The sequence below is a fragment of the Solenopsis invicta genome, chromosome 11 (assembly GCF_016802725.1).
Source record: "Solenopsis invicta isolate M01_SB chromosome 11, UNIL_Sinv_3.0, whole genome shotgun sequence".
NCBI classification, from domain to species: domain Eukaryota; kingdom Metazoa; phylum Arthropoda; class Insecta; order Hymenoptera; family Formicidae; genus Solenopsis; species Solenopsis invicta.
This window is the reverse complement of record NC_052674.1, coordinates 14,182,548-14,209,633: the sequence shown is the minus strand read 5'-3', so window position 1 is coordinate 14,209,633 and position 27,086 is coordinate 14,182,548. Positions and strand designations below refer to the sequence as shown.

The 27,086-nt window shown below is 29.0% G+C and overlaps 2 protein-coding genes across 7 annotated transcripts in view; one reads left to right on the top strand and one right to left on the bottom strand.

Annotated features, from left to right (window-relative positions):
- LOC105203367 lies at positions 1–22,615 on the top strand. 3 transcript variants are annotated; one of them, XM_011172156.3, is made up of 11 exons: positions 1–236; positions 4,750–5,020; positions 6,881–7,119; positions 7,218–7,549; positions 8,126–8,161; positions 8,890–9,502; positions 10,973–11,324; positions 12,703–13,108; positions 16,274–16,539; positions 18,840–19,024; positions 19,898–22,615. In XM_011172156.3, the coding sequence occupies exons 2-11, from the start codon at positions 4,919–4,921 to the stop codon at positions 19,959–19,961; spliced, it is 2,595 nt and encodes an 864-aa protein (XP_011170458.2). In that variant the 5' UTR covers positions 1–236; positions 4,750–4,918; the 3' UTR covers positions 19,962–22,615. The 3 variants fall into 3 exon arrangements, with proteins under 3 accessions (XP_011170458.2, XP_011170459.2, XP_025996991.2); XM_011172157.3 differs by having other exon boundaries at positions 158–378; XM_026141206.2 differs by lacking the exon at positions 8,126–8,161 and having other exon boundaries at positions 158–378.
- The window catches only part of LOC105203366 (tudor and KH domain-containing protein homolog), a 95,148-nt gene continuing 90,215 nt past the window's right edge, over positions 22,154–27,086 (bottom strand). For all 4 annotated transcript variants that reach the window (XM_039455273.1, XM_011172154.3, XM_026141207.2 and 1 more), the window contains exon 10: positions 22,154–23,528. In XM_039455273.1, coding sequence (XP_039311207.1) covers positions 23,211–23,528 — 318 coding nt within the window. In that variant the 3' untranslated portion in view covers positions 22,154–23,210. The remainder of the gene's footprint in view (positions 23,529–27,086) is intronic.

Below are 27,086 nucleotides of genomic sequence, written 5' to 3'. Positions count from 1 at the left end.
CTGAAAAACGTGCCTCGCACTGCTCGCTGACGGTAGACAGACGGTTGCTCCGCGAGTCACGACCTCGGATTTTCTAGGGATTTTCCGGCGATTTTCCGCTGGACTCGCTGACAACACGCCCGATGTGCGAGGATTAGTCTTTGATTAATTTTCCGTCGTCGGAAAATCGCTCCCTCCGATCACCGATGTTTCCAAGGATGCGGACTCGCTCGTCGCCGAATCTTTTTGAAACAAAGGTGAGCCTCCGTGGATGAGTTGTTTGTGTTGTGATTTCATTTGTGTAGTGAGTGATCATTCAAAAAATTACATGCATTTCCGGCTACAAAATGCGACGTAAATCGTGTGAGAAGCACTTGCTGACAAAAGAATAATATATCGGTAAATACTAAATATATATATTGTGAATTTTGTATAAACACTAAATTTTATATCTCCAGTATAATATTTTCCATAGACTAGTTAATTTTATCAGCTCATTGATTTTACTTGTATCAACCTGTCATAGCTATAATTTTTTGCTCCTTTTTAACGTGACATTGATTTTACTTTCTTGCGTTAGCTTATTGTAGCTACAACTTTTTATTGCTTTTCTGAAGGATGTCATATTGATCTTTGAAACAATTATTTAGTTTTGAAGTTCTGTGGACTGTGAAAATGATTAATAAATAATTTTTTGTTGAATCTTTTGCTTTTTAGTTTTATTTTTGCTGTTATGTGTACATTTCACAATATATACACACACATACAAGAATGTTAATGTTAAAATCATGTATTATATTGTCGCTATTTTTACAAAAAGATATTATGTGATAAATATCTTTTTTTAAACATTTTTTTTATTTTTATTAAGATTGTAAAATTTTTAGTTTAGATTATTCTGTTTGCAAATTTTTTTGTGAAATAATTATTTAGTTTTGTTTTATGAATTGAAAAATTTATTCAAGATTAGAAGAAAGTTACTAATACTGGCATACCACTATTTGGGTAATATTTCTTAAACAAATGCTAAAAATACAATTTTATTGAACAACATTAATATAAACTGGAAAGTCTCTTTTCTCAGATAGTATAGTTTTTATAATATTGTTTTTATTTTATAATAATTTATATTTTTAACATAACTTAAAAAGAATATCCAAGAAATTGGGCCCCAAAACTGGTACAGTGAGCAGTAACGGCAGAATTTAGACATAAGGAAAAAATTAACTATAAAATAGATTGATAAAAAAATAAGTAATAAAATATATTTTTATGTATTCAACAACAAAGTTTATAAAATTAAAAAATTAGAATTAAATCTTTTTTATACATTTTTTTCAATTTTATTAATATATAAGATAGAGCTAAGATTGAGCTAAGTGAGACCCATTTTTAAATTTACTACTTAAAAATCAGCTTTATGTTTAGAATATATGCTTGAAAAATATGTCATAGGAAATAAAGATGACCTGAGGAATTAAAACCAACAACAATACATTTATTTAGTGTAACACAAATTTATGACAAAGTGAATAAATAAGCTAGTGTTATAAAAAAAAACTGCTGCACAGTTTTATATAGTATATATTATGGTTTATTACAACATATAATATTATTAAACTATAAAAAAAATACAAATGTATATTATATGTACATTGATTTTTTGGAATAAATATAGTTTTTTATAATTAATGTACATATTAAATAAGGCTCATTTATACATTTTTATTATAGCTACTGTCATTTGTTTGTTATATATGTAACTTACAACAGAAAATAAAATTTTTAATGATGCTAACTTGTAAGAAGTTAAAATTGCATTCAAATGGTCAAGAATTTCCAAAAATTGAAAAATGAATTACAGATCAAATTAATTGTGATATTTTATAGTAGAATAGACCCTAAGGAGTGTCTCTGTGAAGTTAGCATCTCATTTTTCTGCACCGCAAGTTTTTATGCAAGTTCTATTTGCACCCTCAATAGTTCTAGAGTTCCTGATGGTTTATAACAATAGTTCTGCCGAAATAACATTAAAAATGATAATTTGAAAATATGAGGTGCCAACTTGGCGTAGCATCTCAAGTTTCAAAGCAATTGATTTTGACTATGGAATTCTATAGTTCTCGAAGAGTTCTAGAGTTCTCAATAAGTATAAACAATAATTCTGGTAATTAAAATAATTAAATATTTTTAAAAAATTATTTAATTATTTTGTCCGCACCTCAAGTGTCGAAAAAATTATTTTTGACTATGGGACTCTATAGTTCTTGAAGAGTTCTAAAGTTCTCAATAGATTACATTAATAGTTCCGACCTATATATATATATATATATATATATATTAAAGCAATTTTTAATACAGTACGTGCCGACCTATATATATATATATATATATATATATTAAAACAATTTTTAAACCAGCACGCTGGCACCGCACTACGAGAATTAAGTACCATCTTGTTAAGAGTTTTGGACGAGTTCTTGGCATTTTGCGACAGTTCTGCAATAGTTCTAAAGCTTTCTATAGATATTTTATCAAGAGTTCTAAACTTTAACTATTTTTTTATAATTTTTAAGTTTGCACGCTAGCATCGCGCTACACGAGTAAAGTATCATCTTGTTGCAAGTTCTGAACGAGTTCTTGGCATTTTTCGATAGTTCCGCAATAATTCTAAAACTTCCTATAGATTTCGTCAAGAGTTTTCGTCTCTAACCATTTTTTATTAATTTTTAAGTTCGTAAACTCTTGATGAAACCTATAGAAAGCTTTAGAACTATTTTGGAACTATCGAAAAGTGGCAAGAACTCGTCCAGAACTCGCAACAAGATGGTACTTTACTTTTGTAGCGCGATGCTGGCGTGCAAACTTAAAAATTATAAAAAAATAATTAAAGGTTAGAACTTTTGACGAAACCTACAGAAAGCTTTAAAACTATTGCAGAACTGTCGCAAAATGCCAAGAACTCGTCCAGAACTCGCAACAAGATGGTATTTTACTCTTGTAGTGCGGTGCCAGCGTGCTGGTTTAAAAATTGTTTAAATATATATGTAGGTCGGAACTATTAATGTAATCTATTGAGAACTTCAGAACTCTTCGAAAACTATAGAGTTTCATAGTCAAAAACAATTTTTTCGACATTTGAGGTGCGGACTAAAAAATTAAATAATTTTTTTAAAATATTTAATGACCAAAACTATTGTTTATATTTATTGAAAACTTTAGAACGCTTTGAGAACTATAGAATTCTATAGTCAAAATCAATTTTTTTGAAACTTGAGATGCTACGCCTAGTTGGCTCCTCATATTTTCAAATTATCATTTTTAATATTATTTCGGCAGAACTATTGTTATAAACTATCAGAAACTCTAGAACTATTGAGGGTGCAAATAGAACTTGCATAAAAACTTGCGGTTCAGAAAAATAAGGTGCTAACTTCACAGAGACTTTTTATGTTCCAACTGCACTATTGAAAAAATATGAAGGGAGAAAATATAAACGAATAGTTTTAAGAAGCTACAAATATGTAAAATTATCTAATATTGTCAATAATATATTCACTTGTTCAAACTATGCCATTTATAAGAGAAAATTGTGCAAATTTTATTTTTGCTGTTCAAGAATTTGTTTTTAGCAAATTTTATAGAAGAAAATTGAATGTAAAAAGATTATAAACTACGGTTTTTTATCTTTTTAATTATTTAAACAGATTATATTTTTATCAATATTAATATAGTTCAAGTTTAGTTTTTGAGAAATAAAGACTTAAGTACCTCTTTAAGAGTTATATGCCAGTATTGACAACTCTCTTTTATGTAAAAACACATAAGAAATATTTGAGCACTAAGATTTTGCTACATCAGCGTTTTCTTGATTTTAATTGTGTTACATCACAGTCTTATCTAAATTATTGTTTTAATTTCGTTTTGTTTAATATCTGGTTTTGCAATTTTATTTTTATTGTTGCATTTCACAACATACACATAGAGGATCTAATATTAAAATCATACATTACATTGTTGCCTCTTTTTAAAAAAATACCGAGAAAAATACCTATACATGAAAATATATTACGTCACAAATATGTTCTTTCAAATATTTTTTCAGGATTGTGAAACTTTTATAAGTTGATTTTATATTATATGCAATATTTGTAAACATTCATATTATAAACAGAAAATAGTTACCCTGTTACACACTAGTATTTATATTACATAAGAGATGTAGGGTATAAAGGATGTAATGAAGTTTTTTACATTGATCAAAATAAAATATTTGCTTTAATACTACTAGGTAATGTATTGATATTTAAACTAAATACTTGGGAAAAAATGGTAGAAACTTAATGTAAAATTAAATAAATAATAAATAGAGAGAAATAGACAAAATATCGATGATCTACTTGCAAACGTAAGTTTTAAATTTTCTAAATTGAATTTTTGGTATGGTTGTATTTAGTAGACTGTTTTTTTAGATTTTTTAATGATTTTATAAAGTGATCGTGAAGTGTTCCAGCGGCGATTAAAAATGTAATTTAATGTATTATAATGTTATTTAAAAACAGTTTTTTGTTTTTCTCAGAGAGAGAGAGAGAGAGAGAGAGAGAGAGTGAGTGAGTGAGTGAGTGAGTGAGTTACTGATTTTGTAAGTATACCATCGATATTACTTTAAAAAAATATTGAAAGAATAAAATAACCTAAAGAACACTTAGTCAATATTACTTAATATTAACAACGATCAGTCATTTGAAAATTTAATGTAACACTTTGCAGAAGAATCGAAATTTTCTCCCCAAGAAACGTGAAGAGATTTAACTGAATCGAGTGAAAGCAATTTCGCTGGAGAAAAACAAAAAAACAGCACAAAGAGCAACAGCAAATTCGGCATGATCCGTGGCGGAAGTAGAATCTACTTAAAAACATTAGCCGGGGTGGTGGAGGCATGGAAGCCGAAACTGGCCAACCATCTCTTCAGAAGCTCTTCAGGAGCACCTTGCCATCACCAGGAATACCTGGATTAGACGTCATAAGAGCCTTACATCAAGTACAATATTTTTTTTTGTTTCATTTTCTTATCTAAATATTTAATTCCTTAGAAGCCGCATTGTCTTATTATTATTAAACATTTTTTTGACTAATTTTACTCCAAAATATGTCTTGTAAGCAAAAAATCTATCGATATTTTATATTTTTCAAATATTTTTTCAACGTTAATTTTTTATGGTGGTAAAAAGCACTTTATTTTAGTAATTAATACTACACACACTTTCATTTTCAATTTTTAAGTGTTATTGAACTATACAGAAAGAATTTTCTTTTAGAATTTACTTTAAAAATCATGATAGTTATGGGACATAGTAATCGAATTTCAGGTTTGTTCGCGTTGAAATCTTCAAAAAAATTTTGCACTTGAAAATAAATACATATATATTTAAGCATAGAGGAGAGAAAGAGAGAGAGAATAAAGATAGATTGCAAAAAGTGAGAGTAATGCGCACAGACTGTGATTTTCATGAAATTTAGTAAACTTTTTCAAGTATCACGTTATTCCATAACTACCAAAATTTTGGGGATAAATTCTAAAAGAAAATTTTTTCCAATAAATCTAAATTTATTGATATGTTTTGTACCTGCGCGTGGAAAGTGAACGTTGCAAATTGCAACACTGGCCGCTAAAGGGTTAAATTAGTCCTTTGATTTTTTAATGCTAATAATAAGTTTTATTATTTTATATATGAATATAGAGTTAAAAAGGATTAATTCTTTTTTGACAGAGATTATTGGTAATTTTTTAATTGATAATATAAACTAATTAAAATAAACTATAGTAGAGATCAAAAGTGTCTGCTATAATTTATTGTAATTTATATTTAAAAACTGTTAATTATTATTAAAATTATTTAATTTTTGTTAAAACATTTTGGTCATTTTTTAGACTTTAAAGTCGTAATTGTTTTATATTGCGCATTTTAAATCTTGTCACTTATTTCCAAGCGCAGTACACACTATTGCTTAAACGCTTCAGCTTGAGATTTTCTTGAATTTCACGAAAAGTTAAGTATAAAAAAAGATCTACAAATTTTTGGGAAATTTTGTGCAAGTTACACGACAGTTACACTATCAAAATTGGTTTTTTTCTTTTGCCATAATTCTTTCGATGATTTGAAGTAATCATTGCATCAATTTTTTTGCTAAATATTTAAAAAACCATTTAAAACTTAAAAAGTCTTTAAAATAATTTTTTGTTAATTTTTGTCCGATCAGTAGCGCGTTTACCTATGAGCTTTTGGGGCTGAACTCTAAGGATGCCGAAGCGTGAGAGACGCTTTATATAAAAAAAAAATATGTTTTATTTTTTAATTAATTGTCCTTTAAGTAAATATATTTTAGTAGTTTAATAGACATTAAAAATGTCATTTAATTATTTACTGTTTATTGAAAGGAGACGGGGAGGAACTAGATTGGGGCATTCTCAAAAAATCTCAAGCCTTTGGATGTAAATTAGTTTAATTTTTATAATCGCGGCTCAATGATGTTTTATCAAGCTACAGCACTTTAAAATAAGAAAAGTATTGATAAAATATAAATTTTCCATTTTATATAATTTAAGAACTAAGCATTGCAGAAACAAAACTGAAAGACAGATTTAAAACTCTACCTTTCCTTTTTAAAATTAAAAATTTCTTTATGATTTTTTTATCAAGATAATTAACTTTTCATGAGATGCGAGAAAATTTCAAACTGCTGAAATTTTTGAGCGGTAATTTGTCTCTAAATTAAGAAAGTGTATGTGCTGTAAATTATGTATTCACCAAAATCACTAAAGCATATAAGATTGAAATTTTATAATCGTTTTTATTACTCCATACCTCTCGCCGAAATAAAGTTTGTTTTTGTGATACAGACAGTCGTGTCACTGCGCTCGGCTTTGGACTCGTCACGCGAGGAGCTCCGCCGATTGCAGGAGACCGTCGGGAATTTTTCCAACGAGAGTTACACTGATGCAATAGGCCGTTTAGCCCTCGAGAATCACGTGCTCAGGCGAAGAATTCTGAGTAGGAGCTGCGAATTCTCGTGCGATGCGACGACTAGCCCTCCACTTCAATCAAAACACGTTCGACTCGTTGTAGAAGCCCACGTGGAGTAAGTACAAATTAATTTAATTACTAACGTAGGAAATTGATCCTTTGATAGTAAAGATTCAATTGAATTAGATTTATCAAATTTTTCCATCTTTTTAGCCAATCGACAGATCCTGAGAAAATCACTATGGATGTATCCAAAAAGATCGCGACTGATGTTCAGAACACGTTTAACGAGTCACCTTCTGAACGTAACAACGGTAATAGTAGCAACAATAATAATTCTGATCCGTCTGCCAGCCGATTCGACAACCTCCAAGATTCATTAAAATCTTCCAAAGTTACCACAGTTACCACAGAAGACACAGTTAATACCAAAATTTCCGAAGCAGCGTCCACGATGCTGAATGTTTCCCAAAATGAGAACCACAAATTCTCGACTTTGACAACGAAAGTGAAAAACGAGGAAGCGTCTCAAGTAGAAATGTCAGGTAGGATAATTTTTTAGTCATTTAATGATTTACAAATATAATTATAATATAAGAAAAGAAAGTGAGATTGATGATTGTGACAATAATGACACTTGTAATAACGTGTGATTAAAAAACTTTCTTACAAGAGTTATAGAATAAAGTATATAATATAGAAAAATAGAGTATTTTTTAATATTATATAAAACTTTTGTTTAAAGAAATAGATGTATAATATGTTTTTATTTTAAAAATATGTACATTTATTTTAAAAAATAAGACATGCAAAATTATAATACATTAAAAAGTGTTATTAAATTTTGAACAATTTTTTTTAACTATTTTTTAAAGTGATAATTATGATAACTTAAATATAGTTTATTTGAGTTGAAATTTTAAAGTAATATTTTCATTAACATTCAACATCGCGCTGATTTTTTATTTTTTTAAATAACAAAATAACAAAATTTTTGAACAAAACGTAATTTTCAAAATTCAAATGTGTGCAATTATGTGAAAAATAAAATTAAAAAAAATTTTCCCCGTGATTTGAAAATAACAAGTGTAAAGAAAAAAAAAATTGCTTTTTAATTTCAGATAATTTATCGAGGTTGAATCGTGATTATCATGCAGGTACTCGTATTTATTTAAAACGCTATTATTTATTTATTTTTATGTTCTAATTTTGCATCTGTTTTTAATGAAGATACATATTTTTAAAACAAAGAAACATTATTTATTTTTTTACATAAAAGTTTTATAAAAGTTTGAAGAATATTTTATTTTTCGATTTGCGAAAGTTCTCTTAAAAATGAGATATTAAAAATGATAATAAACATGATTTACAAAGAAAGATCTTCAACTCAGAGATTTTAAAAATTATGAAATATTAGTAATACATAAAGTATATTCTGATATAGATATAATAAACTTTTTTTTTACTGGCCGAATTTATCTTGAAGGGATAAAATCAACCCTGGTGAAAAATCTAGAAAATTGGTTCATTTTTCATTTTTGTTTTATTCATTATAAAAGAAGATAGAACAAAATTTCGACCGAAAAAATTTATTTCTTTTAATAAGATTTATTAATTAGAAAACTTAACAAGATTTAATTGTCTAATGATAAAACAAAAATGAAAAATGGATCAATTTTCAGGAATTGATTTTAATTTAAGAGTGAATTCGGGCAGTAAAAAAAATAGTTTATTAGATATTAAGATATCTCTCTTTATGTGTTGCCGAAGTTTTATAATTTTTTGAATTTTTGAGTTGGAGATTTTCTTTTGTTAAATTTCTTAAAAAAATAAAAATATATTTTATTAAAATATTTTTAAACGTGCTCTTTTTATGTTGTTCTAGGCGATGCAACAAATATGGATCATTTAGACATTCCTGAGAAGGATCCTGAAGACTTGAGTTTAAAATCTATTTCTGAGGGCGATAATTCCGTATTCAGCGATCACGCTGACCAATCTCAAGTGCCTCGGCAGAGTCAATCGGGTGATTCGCCGAGACCGAACGAACATTCGGAGAACGAGTCAGAAGAATTGGACGACATTGAATTAATATTCACGACAGACGAAACATGCCGTGATCTCGGCCTGCAAGAGGACTTAGTGTCTATCACTGAGACAGAGACCTGGCAACACACAAGCACCGGTGGTCAGCCTATTTTACTCAAGTACACAAAGTCAGCGGAAGGTGAATCGTTGGTTTGCAACGGTGAAAAAACCAGTTCTGTCGAGGAGGCTGTTTCCTCGCAGAGTTCTAGTATCGATCGTGAGGAGAGCGTTGACAGGTTCGATGAGAGCTCCAGTACAAGGCTTAACAAGATGTGGTCTCAGTGCTCCGTCCTGGTTGAGACTGATATTAGCAAGTGCGGCGTATTAGAAGATGCTGAAAGTACAGCGGGATCATCTTTGCGACATGTTACGAGAAGAAATACTCTGGCTGCACCGCCGACAGCTTACAGGTTTACAATATCAGATAATTTGTTTGCTTTGAGAAACGATTTTCCAAAAGGGTTGCGACGAATGATAAATAAGACGTCATGTTACACGATATTCTTGCTTTTTGTTATATCATTTTGATTTTTTTCAGAACTTTTTTTGGACAAAATATATAAACGATAAACTCTTGAAACTTAATACATTTAGTTTAATATTTAAATATGCAAATTTTTTCAAAAATTAGAAAAAACATTTTTTGGCAATTATTTATAAATCTGTATGAGCGTCAAAAAATCCTGACTCATTGTCATAATCAAATTCAAGATTATTTGAAGCAAAAAATTCTTTATCAATACAAAAATAGTTCTTACAACTAAGATAAAAAATTAATTTTTACAGAAATAAGTTTCGAAAAAAATCACTTTTTTTGTTGTTTATTGGGATTTTTTTCTTATTAGAAAATCAAGAAGTTGAAATTTTTATTTGATTATAGGTAGATCGGAAAGAGAAAAACGTAAATGTTTTTTAAAAAATGTTACGTTAATCGGATTAAAACTATATCTTATTTACTAAGAGAAAACTTTTCAGATCGGACGAAAACTTGTCCGTTTTACGCAAGTTCCGCATAGAAAAGTTGAAAAACTCTCGTGTTCACTGCTCGCACAGGCTTATGCAAACTCGTAAGTGCCAGCGAGTTTAAGTGGCATCAGAACATATCATTGTGATTATTGATTTACAAAATAATACTGTCGAAAGGTTTAGTTCAATATTTTTGAGACAAATATGTAATTTAAATATATTACGATTTCGATTTAATATCATATTGAAATGTAGAGATTATTTCACCAATTTTCTAAGTTTGAGCCCGAATGAGTCGTATTTACGTACATAGTACTATGTAGCGTGCTATGCTTTCACTATGTTACTTATATGCGTAATCGAAGAGTTTTCTTGCAATGAATAGGGTACAAATAATTTATATCGTGGCAACAATTAAAAAAAAATGTTTCGAGAAAAACGCATAAAAAATTTTGCAAGCAATTTATACGTTATACAAATCTTTTAATCTTTAATTTGTACTTATTTATTTTTTCCCTCTTTCTCTTCTTCCCTTCCTTTTCTCTTCCTTTCTCCTTACCCCCCTCCCTCCCTCTCTCCCTCCCTCCCTTCCTTCCTTCCTCTCTTCCTCCCTCCCTCCCTCCCTCCCTATCCCACTTCATCCTCTAAGATTCAAATTTCAAATTATTAAAAAAATTTTTTTTTTAATCGATTTTTTTAAACCCAAAAGCGAGAATATTCTTTTAACAAATATTGTATCTAAGAAATTAAATTGCATTATGATACATTGATTATATTCTTTAGCTTAAAGTCGATTTTTTGCTTGAATGATTGAATGATCAATTAATCGATTTTCATTAGCAATTTATAATTTTATAGATTCGTTTTATTATTTTTTATTACAATTTTGTCATTATGTATTATTATCATTTTAGACCTATCATTCATCGAGAAGCTCTGGCTAGCAATCGGAGAAAGAGCTCTGCTCCATTGCGGCCAGTGATGGACCGTAGTAGTGGTGCCCGAAGAGAATCTGGTGCTCAGACTGATATCTCCGCGCTTCCGGCACAATGGCGATCAGAGAGCTATCTCGCGCACAAAGTCGCGCATACTTTTACTACGCTACCGAGCAAGTTCGCGCTACCAACGGGAGTACCTGGCCGACTAAGACTGTCGGATAAAACTCGAGAAGCTAGAAGAGTGATGTTGAGCGATATCAGCTTCACAAGTATGGTACCAGAATTATCAAGGAGCGCGGATCACTTGTGCCATGAACCACATGCGCAGGTGAAGTTAAAACATAAAGCCACTGAAAAAATTAGAAACAAAAAGTATTACTGATAATTCAAAGTAATTTGTCAATGCGAGCTTACGCAGTTATTGGTGCAAATACAATAAGATAATTATATGAGCTTACAATAAGATAATTATATTTTTCGTGTTTAACAATAACTAATATAACTTGAATATATTATAGTGAGAATATATTATAGAATGTATTATAGTGTTTAGATGTTTTTCGATCTATGATGTGGATCCTCCTCAGTGACACGACAAACAGGTGCAAATTTTATGGCTATGAGCTCTCCTCCTAAGTTACTTATTTACGTCCGATAATTGTATTAGTCCAAAGTTAAGTTACCTCATTGAGGAGGATCCACATAAAGATCAAAACATCTTGATACCATAATATTGTAATAACTTGGCATGTTACCATCGATTTGCTATGTGAAAATATTCAAGTTATATTATTTATTGTTAAACACGGAAAATCTCATATAATAATCTTATTGTATTCGTACCAATAACTACGTAGGCAGGCATTGGCAAATTACGTTAACTTGTTTTAATTTTAGAGCAAATAAATTTATATTATTACTAATAATGTTAACAGATCATGTATGTTATTCTTTATATTACATATTAAAAAACATTTTGTAAAAAACATTTTATATAAAAATCGGTTTTTGTTAATATTTTTGTATTATATTTTTTACAATATCCAAATTTTAATTTAATGTAATGTGTGTTATTTTGTGTTAAATTGATTTTATTATTTGTTAATATTAAAAAAAAACAATTTATGAGTAAATAAACAGAAAAATAATATTAAAACGTAAATTCTTTGAAATATATGAATAAAATGTGTGTCAACGTATTATAAATGTTAATTTTACTTAAGAAATATGCTACTATTTGTTTTTAAATTGTGTTCAAAGTTGTGGTTTACTTAATACTACAAATGCTTCGAAGCATTTGATTGAATAATCTAAATAAAGAATTTTACAAATTAACCAATCCAAGAATGCTTCGAAACTTTTTGTTTTAATTTTTTACGTAATATTTGCATTATTTTTTCACATATTTATTTTGTGTTACATTAATACTAAAATTTAAGGCCATTTGAAACATGCAATATATATGTTTAATACAAATTTTCTAACTGTATAGATTGTGTAAAATACATGATAAATATTTTCTCAATACCTTACAGTTTATTCTTTGGGAATAATTTAATATAAAGTTTAGTGATAGTAAAACAGGATTAATAAGAGTGAAATCTTTGTGCAAAACTTTTGAATCATTAAATTAACAGCTGCATAAAAAAACCACCAGATTTTCTAAAGAACCTGTGAAACTCAGTATCAATGGTTTTTTTCTTCAGACATGTCTTAGTTCGCGCGGCTGCGGTCTTCGTACACCAGAAGTTCACAGACGCGAATCTCTGGGCTCTCCTGCAGGATATTGGCCCCGTTGCAATCCCTCAACGGGTCTGCCGAGTCCTTGCGACTGTCGGCTGTCAACTGATTTATATTCTTCGCGATATCGCGGCTCTTTGACATCAATACCGTCGCCCGGTCTCGAAGGTGTCGGCGGTCCTCCACGGAGACATTCCTGGAGAGCGACGGCAGCGTCTTTTGACACATGGAAAGTCCCGGTTGCAACTTCCACACCACGTCCGACGTGGTCCTCGATGCCGTCTTCACCAACACACGTGCATCCTCCCTCAACCTCTTCCAAAACTTTAAAAAACATACCAAAGAGGACACGATCCAAGGTGACATTTCAAGGTATGCTATCTAACATGTAGGTATAAATGTAGATATAATGTGTACTATTTTATTTTTGGCAATGAAATATTTGGCAATCACGGGATTTTATAAATGTTTTAGACAAAAATTGTAGGGCCTGAACAGAGACAAATAATAATAAAATCAATTTTTGGAAAAAATTAATTTTACTATTATTTATTCCTCTTCAGACCATAAAACTTTCGAAATAATGTCCGAAATACTTTTTCGTATTTTCTTTAATCGTTAAATACTTATTTATAATTTTTTATCACGGAAACAACACTCGATATATGTAGCATATTCAATATAGCAACTTTGATTACTTATGTTGATAACTTGTAACTTTCATAAAAGTGAACATATTGTAACAAATTTTTTTTAATTGAAATGTTAGACATTAAGAAACATATTAATAAAATGCAAATTCATGTGTTTTTGTTAATAAAATAATTATAAGCAAAAGTAAACAGAAATTCGAAAGACCTTTTTGTTTAGAAATTTTTATTTTTTATATATTACGTTAAAAAAATTTGTAAATAAATATTTTAGAAAGTAGAAAGTTTGAACTTTAAGAAAAAAATCAGCAATATTGTGTTTAAAAAAATATGAATAATTACTTGAGAATTTATAAATAGAAAATTTGTAATTCACAGAGTATTCCTTTTTATAAAAAAATATACACGCTCTAATTTTTTTCCGTTTTTAATAATGAATGATTTAGATACTGATAAATGAATTGTAGTAATATATACCTCGCATAATAAAAATGTTTAAATAATTTTCTACAATTTTTTTTATTTATAAGTTAATATAATTATTTATAAAATTATTAAAACAAATGCATAATATAATAAATTAGTGAATTTATATGAAATAAACAAAAGTAGTTAAACAATAATTTTATTTTATTCCATTTATATATGTTTAGTTTTCACAATGAATAACTATTTTTTATTAATGAAGTAAATACTCATATAACAAGTACTATGTATATAAAAAACACTTGCAATAAGAAGAAAAGCATTTATCAAGAGGCGCGGTCGCGTCTCGGCGTCAAGTCAAGCGCAGCGAGCAAACCGCCTCGGTTGTGTTATTTATCAAATGTGTAAGAAGAAGCTTTAGCTATAAAATAACGGGTTTGATTTTTGCAGTATATGTATATACATACACGTGGTACGGCGAATTCAGACCGTTGAACCGTGCCAATTCAGACAACGACGCGTCACTTTTTTCGCTGCGCGCTGTTATCTATGAAATAGGCGCGATGGCGCGGCGTCACCGCACATTGGCTTAGATATTTTATTTTATAACTCGAATATCGCAAAATGGTATAGAACTTTTTTGTCCCTTTTCACCTCTATGTTCTCAAAGCCGTAGGTTTCCTTCTTCCCGGACACCCTGTATCTATATATATATATATATATATATATATGTATGTATGTATATATATATATATATATGTATGTATGTATTTCTTTGGTGTTACTGTTACAATTTTTGTCGCAAGATTGCGTTAGCAATCAATCCATATGCCCATGTGATGCATCATGGCCACACCTGTGAATACCCCAATATGACAGGTTTCCTAACTTGAATAGTAGCCAACAATATCTCCCCATACAGCACAAAACTTGCAACAATATTGTTACAACGTTGCAACAATATTTCTGCAGCCTTCTGTGCTGTATGGGTCGGTTTGCGGGACAAATGAAACTTTTTCTGCCGAATTCGTTCGTTTCGTGCAAAAATGCGTTGAATGAGCCTATAATAAATACGTGCAGTTAAAAATATTTATTTTGCATTAACTAGAATCAATATTATACTTTTACGAGTGCTATGCATCAAATTTTTGAAGTGTTATAACACATGATTGACAAAGTGCACATAAATATGGTAACAAAACAAAGCTAATTAGACCGAATGCACGTAAATAAAGATAAAAAAAAATAAAGATTTCATACATTTTTTTGAAAAAATATATTTAGGCTGGATTAAATTTAAGATATTTATTTTTAAGTAAATACAGCAGTTATTTCAAAAAGCAATATATTTTTTTTATAATTAACGCAATTTAAAGATTTCATACATTTTTTGGAAAAATACATTTAGGTTGGATTAAATTTAAAATATTTATTTTTAAGCAAATACCACTTGGAAGAAGAAGATTTTTCAATGATAATACAGAGATAGTACCATTTGGGTTTATAGAAATTAAAAAGGGTATCACATGGGTTAGAACAGGAAATTTTTTCAATGAGAGTATAAAGATAGAATACTTGGGTTTTGTAGAAAAAGATAAAGATTTAAGGGGTAGACACACACTCACACACGCGTGCGCGCGCGCGCGCGCGCACACACACACACACACACACACACACACACACACTGGCGTCTTTTTTTGAAAAGTTTATTTATGTTAATTTATTGATTTTGCAAAACAATCATTTATTTATTGTATTTGAAAATGTATGAAAGTTAACAGTACCCAGTAAACACCACGTTACATGTAACGTAAATGTTAATTGTAATTTCGTATTCAACAATGTAACTGTTATATAACACACTCGTTATATAACAGTTACATTGTTGAGTGGGAAATTACAACTAACATTTACGTTATATGTAACGTTGTGTTTGATGGGTACAATCATTTCGAACATAAAATAAATATATTCATTGAAAAAACCGCATATACAAGGTGATGATTTTTAATGATTGTACTCACTTTTTACCATAGGAGCACACATTTGTAATTTTTAATATAAAAATATGTTAGAAGTACATATCCGTCGGTAAATCATGCTCCTATGGTAAAAAGTGGCTAAAACCATTAAGAATCACCCTGTAGTTTATTCAATTTTCTTTTTTTTTGTATAGTAGAGTCTCCTTAAATTTGTCCCCTCTAATCTTTGCATTCCTTTACACGTACTTTCACTAATATCATACCCCTTTCTTAACAGAATACCCTCACCACAGCACGAGTTTACCAATCACCTTTGCTCGCGCAAGTACACGGTGTTGGTGGACTCGTACTGTGGTGAGAGTATTCTATAACTTTGGCATTCCTCTTTTATCGCCCCATCAGCCAAAATTAAGGAGATTCTACTGTATATTGATTCAGATAACAAATTCAAAAGTAAAAAAAATGATCGTAACTTTCAGAGTGTCCAATGACGCGCGGTAGTCTACCTAACTTACGTTCAGATTCGGTTGGCGGTGAGAATAGTGGAGACTCTACCGAATCGTTGATTGACGAAGCCGAGGACTATTTGCGGCGAAGCATCGATTCTATGTTAACGATATCGAGCGCTAGTACAGATTATTGGAGCAAACAGACAGCAAGACGAAGAAGGGCACGAAGACATTCAGAGCCGGACTTAATTCGCGATTGGCATCCCCCTCAAGATGCGAAGCCATATTTGCCAAAGGTATTTACATTCGTAATTTATTTTTATGCTTTAAGGAACATATATTAAGTATAAAGGTTAATTCGGTATCATTTTTATGTAAATTTACCGTTTATTTATAAGAAAATCACATACCTTTCAATCATCGAAATATTTGTCATTACTTTCGATAACATCTCTATCAAGTTAGCACCCCTACCACAGAAAATATGAACAAGATATGTATCAAAATTAAGTGCTCGATAACTTTATTCCAATGACTTTTATGATGGCAACTGACAAATTTCTTCTCGAAAAAGATAACGGTTTTAATGCAATAAAGTCGTTGATATTTTTTCACACCACTTCTAATGTTTTAAAAAACTTACGTATCAGTGAAAGATATTGAAGTGATCGAAACAAGTGTACTTCTATGGGGCTAGGTTCGGTGAATAAATCGCATGAAGAAAAACTTCCTAGCTTATTGAATAAATGACGTTTTTCCCATATTGCACTGAAATCTTTCAGAGATGTCTCAGAAATATTTCACCGCAAAAAATGAAGGTTTCCAAAGATCTCTGTAACGTTTCAGAGATCTCTATAGGATAGCAAAATGCAATTCTTGTACTTGAAACCTTGCAGAAATATTGCTGAAAAATTACTGAAAATATCTGAAATCTTTCTGAAATATTTTTATACCAAAAAGTTACTGAAAATCTGAAAATATTATTGATCGTAAGCCTCTGAATATAATAAAGGAGGAAAAGTGGTCAATTTTTGCCCTCAACGGAAAAGTAAAATTGGTATTTTTTTTTATATAGTTTTTGAGCTACAAAATCACGTCAAGCAATTACTTTTTTATAAACATGATAAGAACATATGTAAAAATGCGAAAGTAAAGAGTAAATAAGCATGTAGTGTGTTTATAAAATAAGTCATAAAAATAAAATAAGTAATATTTTTATTATGGAAAGTTTCACCCCTTGAAACCCATTAAATGGATGACATTTTGTTGTAATCGAAGTTAAAATAGATAAGAAGATAAGGAAGCAGATAGATGAGCGATTTACTTCCAAAAAGTCGCTTAGAAAATGCAGTAATCAACGTTTTAGTGGCTGAAAAAATGATTTAATTCGATTCCTTATATTAGTCTACGAAAAAATATCTATATAAACTTTATTTTTTTATATGGTTGTTTAATAATTATAAACAATTTTTTGTTTAATAAACCTAAACATTGACAAAAAATTCCGAAAAAATTATATAAGTTTAATTGGATCAAAATGAACATTTTTGTTTCTTGAACTTTTTTTAAATTTATAGATTTTCAGATAAAAAAATGTTTAAAACTTGAAAAATGACTATTTTTTTTATTATTTTTCTCACAAAATAATTATCCAATCAGTATGAGTAAAAAGTAGTCGGCCAATCTTAAATTATAACAATTTTATTTTATTTTAATGTGTACTGTTATTGACATTGGAAACTCTATATTACAATGAAACTCTTTTTGATGGCGCGTCTGCGGCGCGTGAGCAATAACAATATAGATCAAAATAAAATAAAATTGTTTTAGTTATTTTCGTTATAGTTTAAGATTAGTCTAATATTTTCATTTTTTTTTTTTTTTTTTTTTATTCACATTGATCGAATGATTTAAAGTACTTCAGAAATGTTATTTAAATTAATTAGAGGAAGGATAGAGGTTATCGAAATACGTGTGCGGTGAAGAGAGAAATTATACCATATTTCGTATAATTTGCATTGAATTATAAGAGCAACTGTTAAAATTACTTCGTTAAAATTATACTCTATTTAGACATTGTAGTATGGTTATTGATTTTAATGTTCACTATGTTTTCATAAAAGCTGAATTTCAGTTTTGCAGACAACGATTATTAGAGGTGTATATTTTCTACGTAATTTTGAGAAATATATTAGATATTAATTTTTTAGTCTAGCTTGAAAACCTTGAATGTGACTTCCAAATTATGTAATTCAATTTAAAGTGTGCCGTAACATGTGTATGAATTCGGTAAAGTAATATAAAGTTATATCATGTAGTAATAGAGGTTGTGAACTAGTCTTGAGCCATTTGCACTACGAGTATAAGATTGTTTTTTACAATCTCATAATGGACATTGCATAATGCTTACTAACATCAAATTATTTTACAAAGTTATTCTTTAAGCCAAAGAAATTATCTTCTCTATCTCTTTTCGTTTTTTTACAATAAATTCGTAAAGTTATGCCTCATTGATTTGTGTGATGCCGTTTCCTTAATTATTCAATTCTCAATATTTTAAATTTATAATTACACGAATTTTTCTGGTATCCTCTAGATACCAAGAGATCTCAAACTGGATCATCTCGTGAAGGTCATATCGCCGGAGGGTAGAGTTCTCCAAGGTCGCGTGAGATACGTAGGTCCTGTTCCAGGCCGAGAAGACGCACATGTGGGAGTGGAACTACCATATGTCAATGGTTCGTCCGACGGTACTTTTCATGGTAGAAGATTTTTCGATTGGTAAGTTTATAAAACTATGTCTAAAATGTAGAATATTTTGCAAATTTATGATATTAATAAAAATTGAATATTATACTTTTTTATTTGAATTATATTACAAAATAAGAAGAAAAAAAGACTGAATTATTGAATATAAAAAAATTTTTTAAGTCAAATTAATTATTTTCTCTTTTTTTAATTTTCGAAATTAAATTACTGTAATGTCCCTTCTCTCTCTAATATTTTCGGACATTATATCACCGTAAAATTTGAAGTGTTTGATATACAATTAATTAAATTAGAATTTAATAAATTTCGTGGACAAGCAAATGACTCTCTAAATTTGAATCAGTGAAATCTTACTGATTTACAGTGCTATACTTATAACTGTGATTATTCGAATCAGTAATTATTCGTCTTTCAGTGATTCCGCTTAAAAGGAGAGAATACTCTCATCAATCGGAATCACTTCATTATCACTGAAAAGCAGTGCATATATCACTGATTGATATAATTATAAATATATTTCTGATCAGGCTGTTTATTGTCTTTTAGTGAATAATTCCGATTTAGAGAGTAGAATGGAAGAATAAGAAAATTCTTTATATGAATATATTAGGAACATTTACTAATTTCAACTGTAATTAATGTTTTTTAGTATTTCAATGTCAACATATATTAAAGTTTAAAATTAAATAATAATTCTAATCAAAATAGCAACATTTATTATTTAAAATTACCGTTTAATTTTTCACATAAAAATTTTTCTTTCTTCCAATAATTGATTCGTCTTCGATCACTTTCTTGATTATATTGCTTTGCATCTAATGAATCTTGATTTTTTATTTTTAATAAATTTCATTTATTTTAATAAAAAATAAATGTCATTAACAGCGAGCCGGATCGAGCGATCTTTGTCCCGTTCAAGAAAGTGGTGCTCGCTTGGTGTACCACTTGACCCGAACCATCGACCGCTATGGTCACTCCTCGTATTTTACTTTCCCAATACACCATGTAAGAATTCGATGACGTGTAAGTCGTACTTGTGAACTGTCATCTTTGAAAGCAAACCAGTCTCTGATTAACGAGATCAACGGGATGACTAATCTATGACGATTCTATCATTTTTATATTCCCATACGGAATATTATCGTCCAACTACATATTAAAATTGTCAAAATTGAAAAGAAAAGACTTACGGACATCAATATAATAACAGATTCACCGACATATATATTAAAATTTGTTATAAAATTGCACCCATAACATTGGGTGATTCTTCATACGCAACAGCGAGCATTATATGAGCTACATACTGATGTATGCATATTAAATGTATATACAAGTATCCCTCTACTTACAACAGAGTTACGAGGTTTAATTGATCATAAATCGAATAGCATTTATATTTTATATTAGCTATGTCCCGCCACGCGTTCATGTAGCTCAGTCTGATTAGATGGAAAAGTAAGAAAAGAGAAAGCGCGGTATACAATTTTTATATAAAAACACGCGTGTATTCGAATGCAACGTTGTGTCAAAATTTCAAAGCATTCGTTAAAGAACTTTTAGAGATTTAAGATTTTGAGCAAACATTTACATTTTTATTTATATAGATAAATAAAATATTATCTATGCAAAAATAATTATTTTATTATAAAAAATGTAGACTTGTATTTAGGAAGTGGCAAAACAAAATTTCTTTTAAAGATTATAATTCTTAATATGTTTTCTATTATAAAATTAATTTTTAGTTAAACATAGATTAACTTCAATGAATAATTAAAAAACAATACTATTTTTTCTTGAAAATATAACTTTTTAATATAATATTTAGTATTATAAAATTAATTTGGATTTGGTTAACGAATGTTTGTTTAATCAACTTTGTTATAATCTATTAGTTAATTTTTAGTCAATAGCATTTGGTCGATTATAAGTCTGAAAATTCATAAGTCAAGGTAGTCGTAAGTAGAGAAATACCTGTGCATATATGCATACATTGGTATATCCAACAATATACCGATCAACTCCGTTTGTGTGATATCTTTAATGAGTGAATTATCACCACTAGTTGCAAAAAGTGATGAATTGCACAGTGCCACATTAATCAGTTTTACTCGTGAACTGAACTTCGGACACTTTTTTATAAATTATGTCACATAAAAATTTGTTTCGAGACTTATATTAAATCAAAAGTTACTAAAATCATCAATTGTTTACATATTTTATAACATTAACATTTTATCAAATGTCTAAAACTTTACAAGGTTCATAATTAAAAAATTGTTTCTTTCGAAATCTTGTTTTAATAAATTCTTTATTTATATTAAATTTAATTTATTGGGTATAATATTTTTTTTTAATATTTTCAATATTTTTCATCGCTTAACTGAAAAAATTCCTTTTAAAATTTGCCATTATTTACATAAGTCTGTAGTCCACTTAGCCCATGTCTTAATGCAGCACTGTGAATTCCGCTATCAACGTCTTATTTAATTTTTTAAGAAATGGTGAAAAAATAAAGCTCAGAGATACCAGATATCTTTGAGAAACTTAAATACATCATTGTATCAGTGGATGTTCCGAAAATTTCTAGCAACGTAAGAAATAATTTAGAAATGATGAAATTAAAATTATAATTTTGTATAATTGAAAAATATAAACAAAAACAGATTTAGCCGTCACACAATTAATTTCCAGCAGAAATAATCAAAATTAATTGATAGTTTCTATAAATAACGAAGAGGCTAACGTGCAGTAAACACTGGTGTTTTACTATTGCAGCGTACCACGCACATGTGCTCGTACTTCACGCGAGTAATCTCAACAACGATAATATTCGCTTGCCGCGATATTATAATGTTGGGTTGAAAGAGAGAGAATAAAATTATTTTTGGCTACTGCGATCAATTAATTTTTATTGATATATATGTATATATATTTAGAAAATTTTCGCGTCTCATTCAATTTTCATGAATTTTTCTCTTTATATCAAGATGGAAAATAAGTTTTTTTATATAACTTTATCTAACAGATTGTTTTTTTTGCATAATATTAGTATTATTGATGCCATTTCTCAAATGAATAAATGTGCAATTAAATCCATATAAAATAAGATTACAATATAACATTTGTTTTCGATGTGCATATTTTTAATTGAAATTAAAAAGAATAGAAAGATGAAAATGGTCAGTAAATGCAATCATAAATACTATCAAATTTGTTATCAACTTAATATCTTGTGCGTTGCTTACGAGCTTTCGATGAGCAAATGTTTTTAGTGTATGTATATGTATTTTATGTATATGTATATCTATCTGTACATTTTAAAGAGACACGCGTATATAAAGTGTGGGCACTACACTTGGCTGTATAAATACATATGTAATCATATCCTGAGGCTGTACCTATATCTTACTGATAAATCCGACATTTTCGGTTCATTCGAACGGCGATGAGGACAGGTTGATGTTCTATCGCTGGATTTTTAGATCCGTGAATACTTAGCTGAATATTAATGCAAAAACGAGATGAGATATCAGTCTCCATCACTATTTATTGTACCGTAACAAATATCAGAAAAATAAAGAAAATTTGATCATAAGATAAGCTACGTCGTTTTCCTTGTCGACTTCCTTTCTCAGAAATTTTGAATTCTTTGATATTAAAATATCTTGCTTAAATTAAAACTTCTAACACTTGTTTGTTTTATAAATAATTTGCATTATTAAACTTTTATCTTTTATCTTACAGACTTCTGATTGTTAATTTCATTCATGTAGCTTAGTCTTTTTAAAAATTTTTGGAAAAATTCTCAGAAACTTTGGGAAAAAACGGTTTTTCGTTCGATTTTTTCTTGTTGACATTTTTGGAGTTTTTTTTAAATGTTACTTTTATTGTCTTCTATGTCAATAGTTTTAAAGTTTCGAAATTTTTTCTGTATTTTTATAGCGTTTTTTCTGGAATTTTTTTGTCAGGAAATTAAGAACACAAACATTTGTACTTCAGTATCATAACTTTTTTCCAAATTTTTCGAAAAAAAAACCGAAAAACCCTAATTTTTTTATTTTATTTTTCCGGAAAATCAAGAATACTAATGCAGCCTTTATCGCTATACATACAAATTATATATAACTTCTAATTACTACATTAAAATGTTTCATAATATTCTGCGCTCTCTTCGATAAATTATCGTCTCGAAAAATTACAAACGATGAGCCGGATAGTCGGCGTACCAGCTGAAAGCTCCGTTGGAACCGGTATGTCCTCCAAAATCAACGTAATCCAGAACACGCGTGGCTGATCGCTCAGAGCGTTGTACTTCGGAATTGTCCTGATGAGCGACGTTGGATATAGCGACTGGTACGTATGCCTCCGTTTGTCTCGACACCCTTGATAATGAAGATGCGATTGGATTCACTTCGATGACATCGATTCCGTCAATACCATCGACGGGAATAGCGATGTAACGTCGACCTCCTAATACACCGTAAACGGCGTATAGCAATGTCAATGCAAGACGCTGGAGAAAAAACATCAAATTTTATTTAATACTTCATCAACCAGAAGCCTAACAATAAAAGTCTTTTATTGCTTATTTAGTTATCATCTATCAATTGGATATCTGATAATAATGAAAACGAATATTGTATTATTTTTATTATTCTGCTACAAAAAAATAAATTGAGTAAGAATATAAAATCTTTAATAGAGTTTGATAATCTCTTAAATTATCGCGAAATAGATTTTTATTTCAATATTGTAAGTCATCTAAAGCACAATATGATTGTTTTGATAATAGTAGCAAGGTTACGCTATAAATTTTAAGATTATTTTACCAGGATTATTTATATGTATATAGTTTACATTATGCTTATGTTACGAATCTTTTTCATGTAGATACAATGTAAATTATACAATAATCAATATCAAGACTGCGATATAATCCATCTAAAGACGAGCAAGTCCTAATATACAAAGTAAGGTAATATCATAGACATATTGTTCACATCAGATTTCTCACTTTTTCCGGAATGGGAAAAATCTGTTTGAGAAATGAGCTTGAAACCGAAATTAACGGTATACAATTTGAAAGAATTAGAAATTGTATGTAAAATCATATAAGAAATATTCTTTCACTTTGTAAGATCTTGCTTTGATCTTATGTTGGGCCTTTCTCATCTTTAATTGTAATATAAATTATTATAAATTTGATAATATAATATAGAGAAAAATTATTAATAATATTAATATATTTGATTTTAATATATCATTGAAAAATACTCACGAGCCAATGAAGTAGGTAGCTACGTTATTAAGTTAGACCACAATTTATATATTTTTTTGCGATGCTCTTATGACTTTATCTCATATTTTCACTCGTAACATTAATGTTAAATTATATAGTTCTCTTGTGAATGCACGTGTTTTTAAGACTAAATTTAATAGACTATAAGGTAAGAATGTTATATATTTTTTTTTGTGAACAGTGTTTGGAAAATTAGTGATATTTTCAATCAGACGAAAAGAGGCAAGAAAGGGATAGAAGAAAGTAGAGCAACTGCATGTGCTCAGTGAGATTGTGTATCGTATCTGGCTATTAACCACAGTCACTCATAGCATAATTTTTCTTTTCGGATAATTATCGACGTGGACAATCGAACTCAAGCGAACTTATGTTTTATTAACTTCACCTGTAAAAACTATAGGTCTTTTCTTTTTAGTTCCACTAAATTAGTTCAGAGTTTATTTTTCTTCTTTCAACGTAGCTATCAAATACGCAGCAATACTTTTTTACATGAATGTTTAGTTTTGCGATTCTGATCGATGGCTCACCTGAATAAACTTACGATTTTTGCTTCTTCAAATTGTCGTAGAGTATCCATTTTATATCATCAGTTATTATCTTATGCAAAAAGTCGTTCTTGAATCATAATAGCAGGGATATAGCTGTGTCGAGGTGTCTCTCTTTGTTTTCAAGACTGATTGTGAGCACATGCGGAACCCAATGGTCCGCTTTTTGAATCCCTCTTATATAGACGTTTCAAAATAGCTTGTTGGATCATTGCAAGTGCATTTTCAAGCTCTGATTGAGTATGACAAGGATTTTCTTCTAAAAATTGTTCCAATTCTTTGTCTTTAATTTTTTTCAGTTGTTCAGGGCGTTCTTTATCTTGGAGATTAAAATTATTATCCCCAAACTTTTGAAATCAGTTTTTATACTATAAAACACAGTATTTTTATTTATAAGGCTGAGCAAATCATTTCCTTAGTTTCTCGCCGGCATTTTTCTTCAATTAAAATACGAAAAAGAGGTAATGTTTTATAGATGTTGCTTTTCGAACGACATCGTTTTCATTACTTTTGAGATTATATCGGCAGTATTATCAACTATAGTATCATATTATACCTCGTTTTAAAGCTAAAGAATGATGCTTTAAAACAATCAACATACAATAGAAAAAAATTTTAACTTGCATAGGTTCTGTCGATTATAAATGAGAAGATCGAGAATTAAGTATATCTAATATTTTCTAATGTAAAATGATAATTTTGATAAATCAATTTATTTGATTTTTCTGGCAGCTAGTGTGGTAACTTGCTTTTTAGAATATTTTAGCTATAATCAATGACAAGCAATGTTAGTAGAAAATTTAAAATTAGAAACCGTTTTAATTATATATGTGTGTGTATATATATATATATATACACACACACACACACACACATATATATAAATTGTATATTTGCATATACAGCATTTGTAAAATATATTGTTGAAATTTACTATACAGGATGTTCATTTGGAAACATTCCAGCTGATTATCTCGAAAAATATGAAAGATACAAATAAAAAGTTAAAACACTTTCCATGATTTCGAAAGGGAAAGAGAACGGCACCCTCAATTTTTTAATATTTGAAGGTCAAATTTGTTTTTTTTAATGGAAATGTATATTTTTTATTACAGGATCGTATTTTACTAAAAAGAGAGAGAGAGAGAGTAACTTTTGTAGGAAACATTTTTTTGTTCAATCACTATTTTAGGAGATATGAAAGAAAATAACAAGGCATAGTTACCGCATAAAATTTCGTCATTTATTATAATGCTCAAAATGTTCTCCATTGTTTGCTAAACAATAATAAAAGCGATTCTGAAACTCTGAACGAACATTTTGGACATTTGGAAACAACGGACAACATTTTGAACATTTGATATAATAAGTGACGAAATTTTATGCATTAACTATGTTTTGCTATTTTTTTATATTTCCTAAAATAGTAATTAAAAAAAGTGTTTCCTACAAAAATCATTTGTTTTTTTACGTAGAATAAAATACTGTAATAAAAAATATACATTTCCATTTAAAAAACAAATTTGATCTTCAAATTACCTTGAAAACGCCCTCCAAATAAAAAATTGAGAGTGCCATTCTCTTTCCTCCTCGAAATCATAGAAAAATTGTTTGAACTTTTTTTGTGTCTTTTATATTTTTCAAGATAATCAGCTGGAAAGTTTTCCAATAAACATCCTGTATATTGAAAACAGAAATTCCACATAGATGAATAAAGACCCTTATACAAGTTTAAATTAAAGACCTTGTGTTTTTGTTAATTTTTACTAAGTTTTTGTTTTTGATATATGGTATTCATCAATTCAGTAAGGCAAAAGATTTTAGCAACAATTTATTCAAATGTTATTTCATAAAACCTTGTGTAGGGGCGTCTGCTAATCTTATGAAGTGTCCATTTTTAGTATCTATATGGTACTTATTAATTTAATAAGGTAAAAAATGTCACTAATAGCAAAACTTTTTAGATATGCAAATATAATACATAAATAAAATAATTTGTGCCGTTGTAAAGTTTTTTTAGACATTGGCATAAAAAACAAATAAATAAAAAATACATAATAACTCGTATTAAGTTATAACAAGTTGAGATTGTGGAAAACAGCCCTAACAAATACCAAGTTACATGTAATACAAATATTAGTTGTAATTTGCCACTCAACAATGTAATTGTTATATAACACACTTGATGTTATATAACATTATGAGTGGAAAATTATAACATTACTAA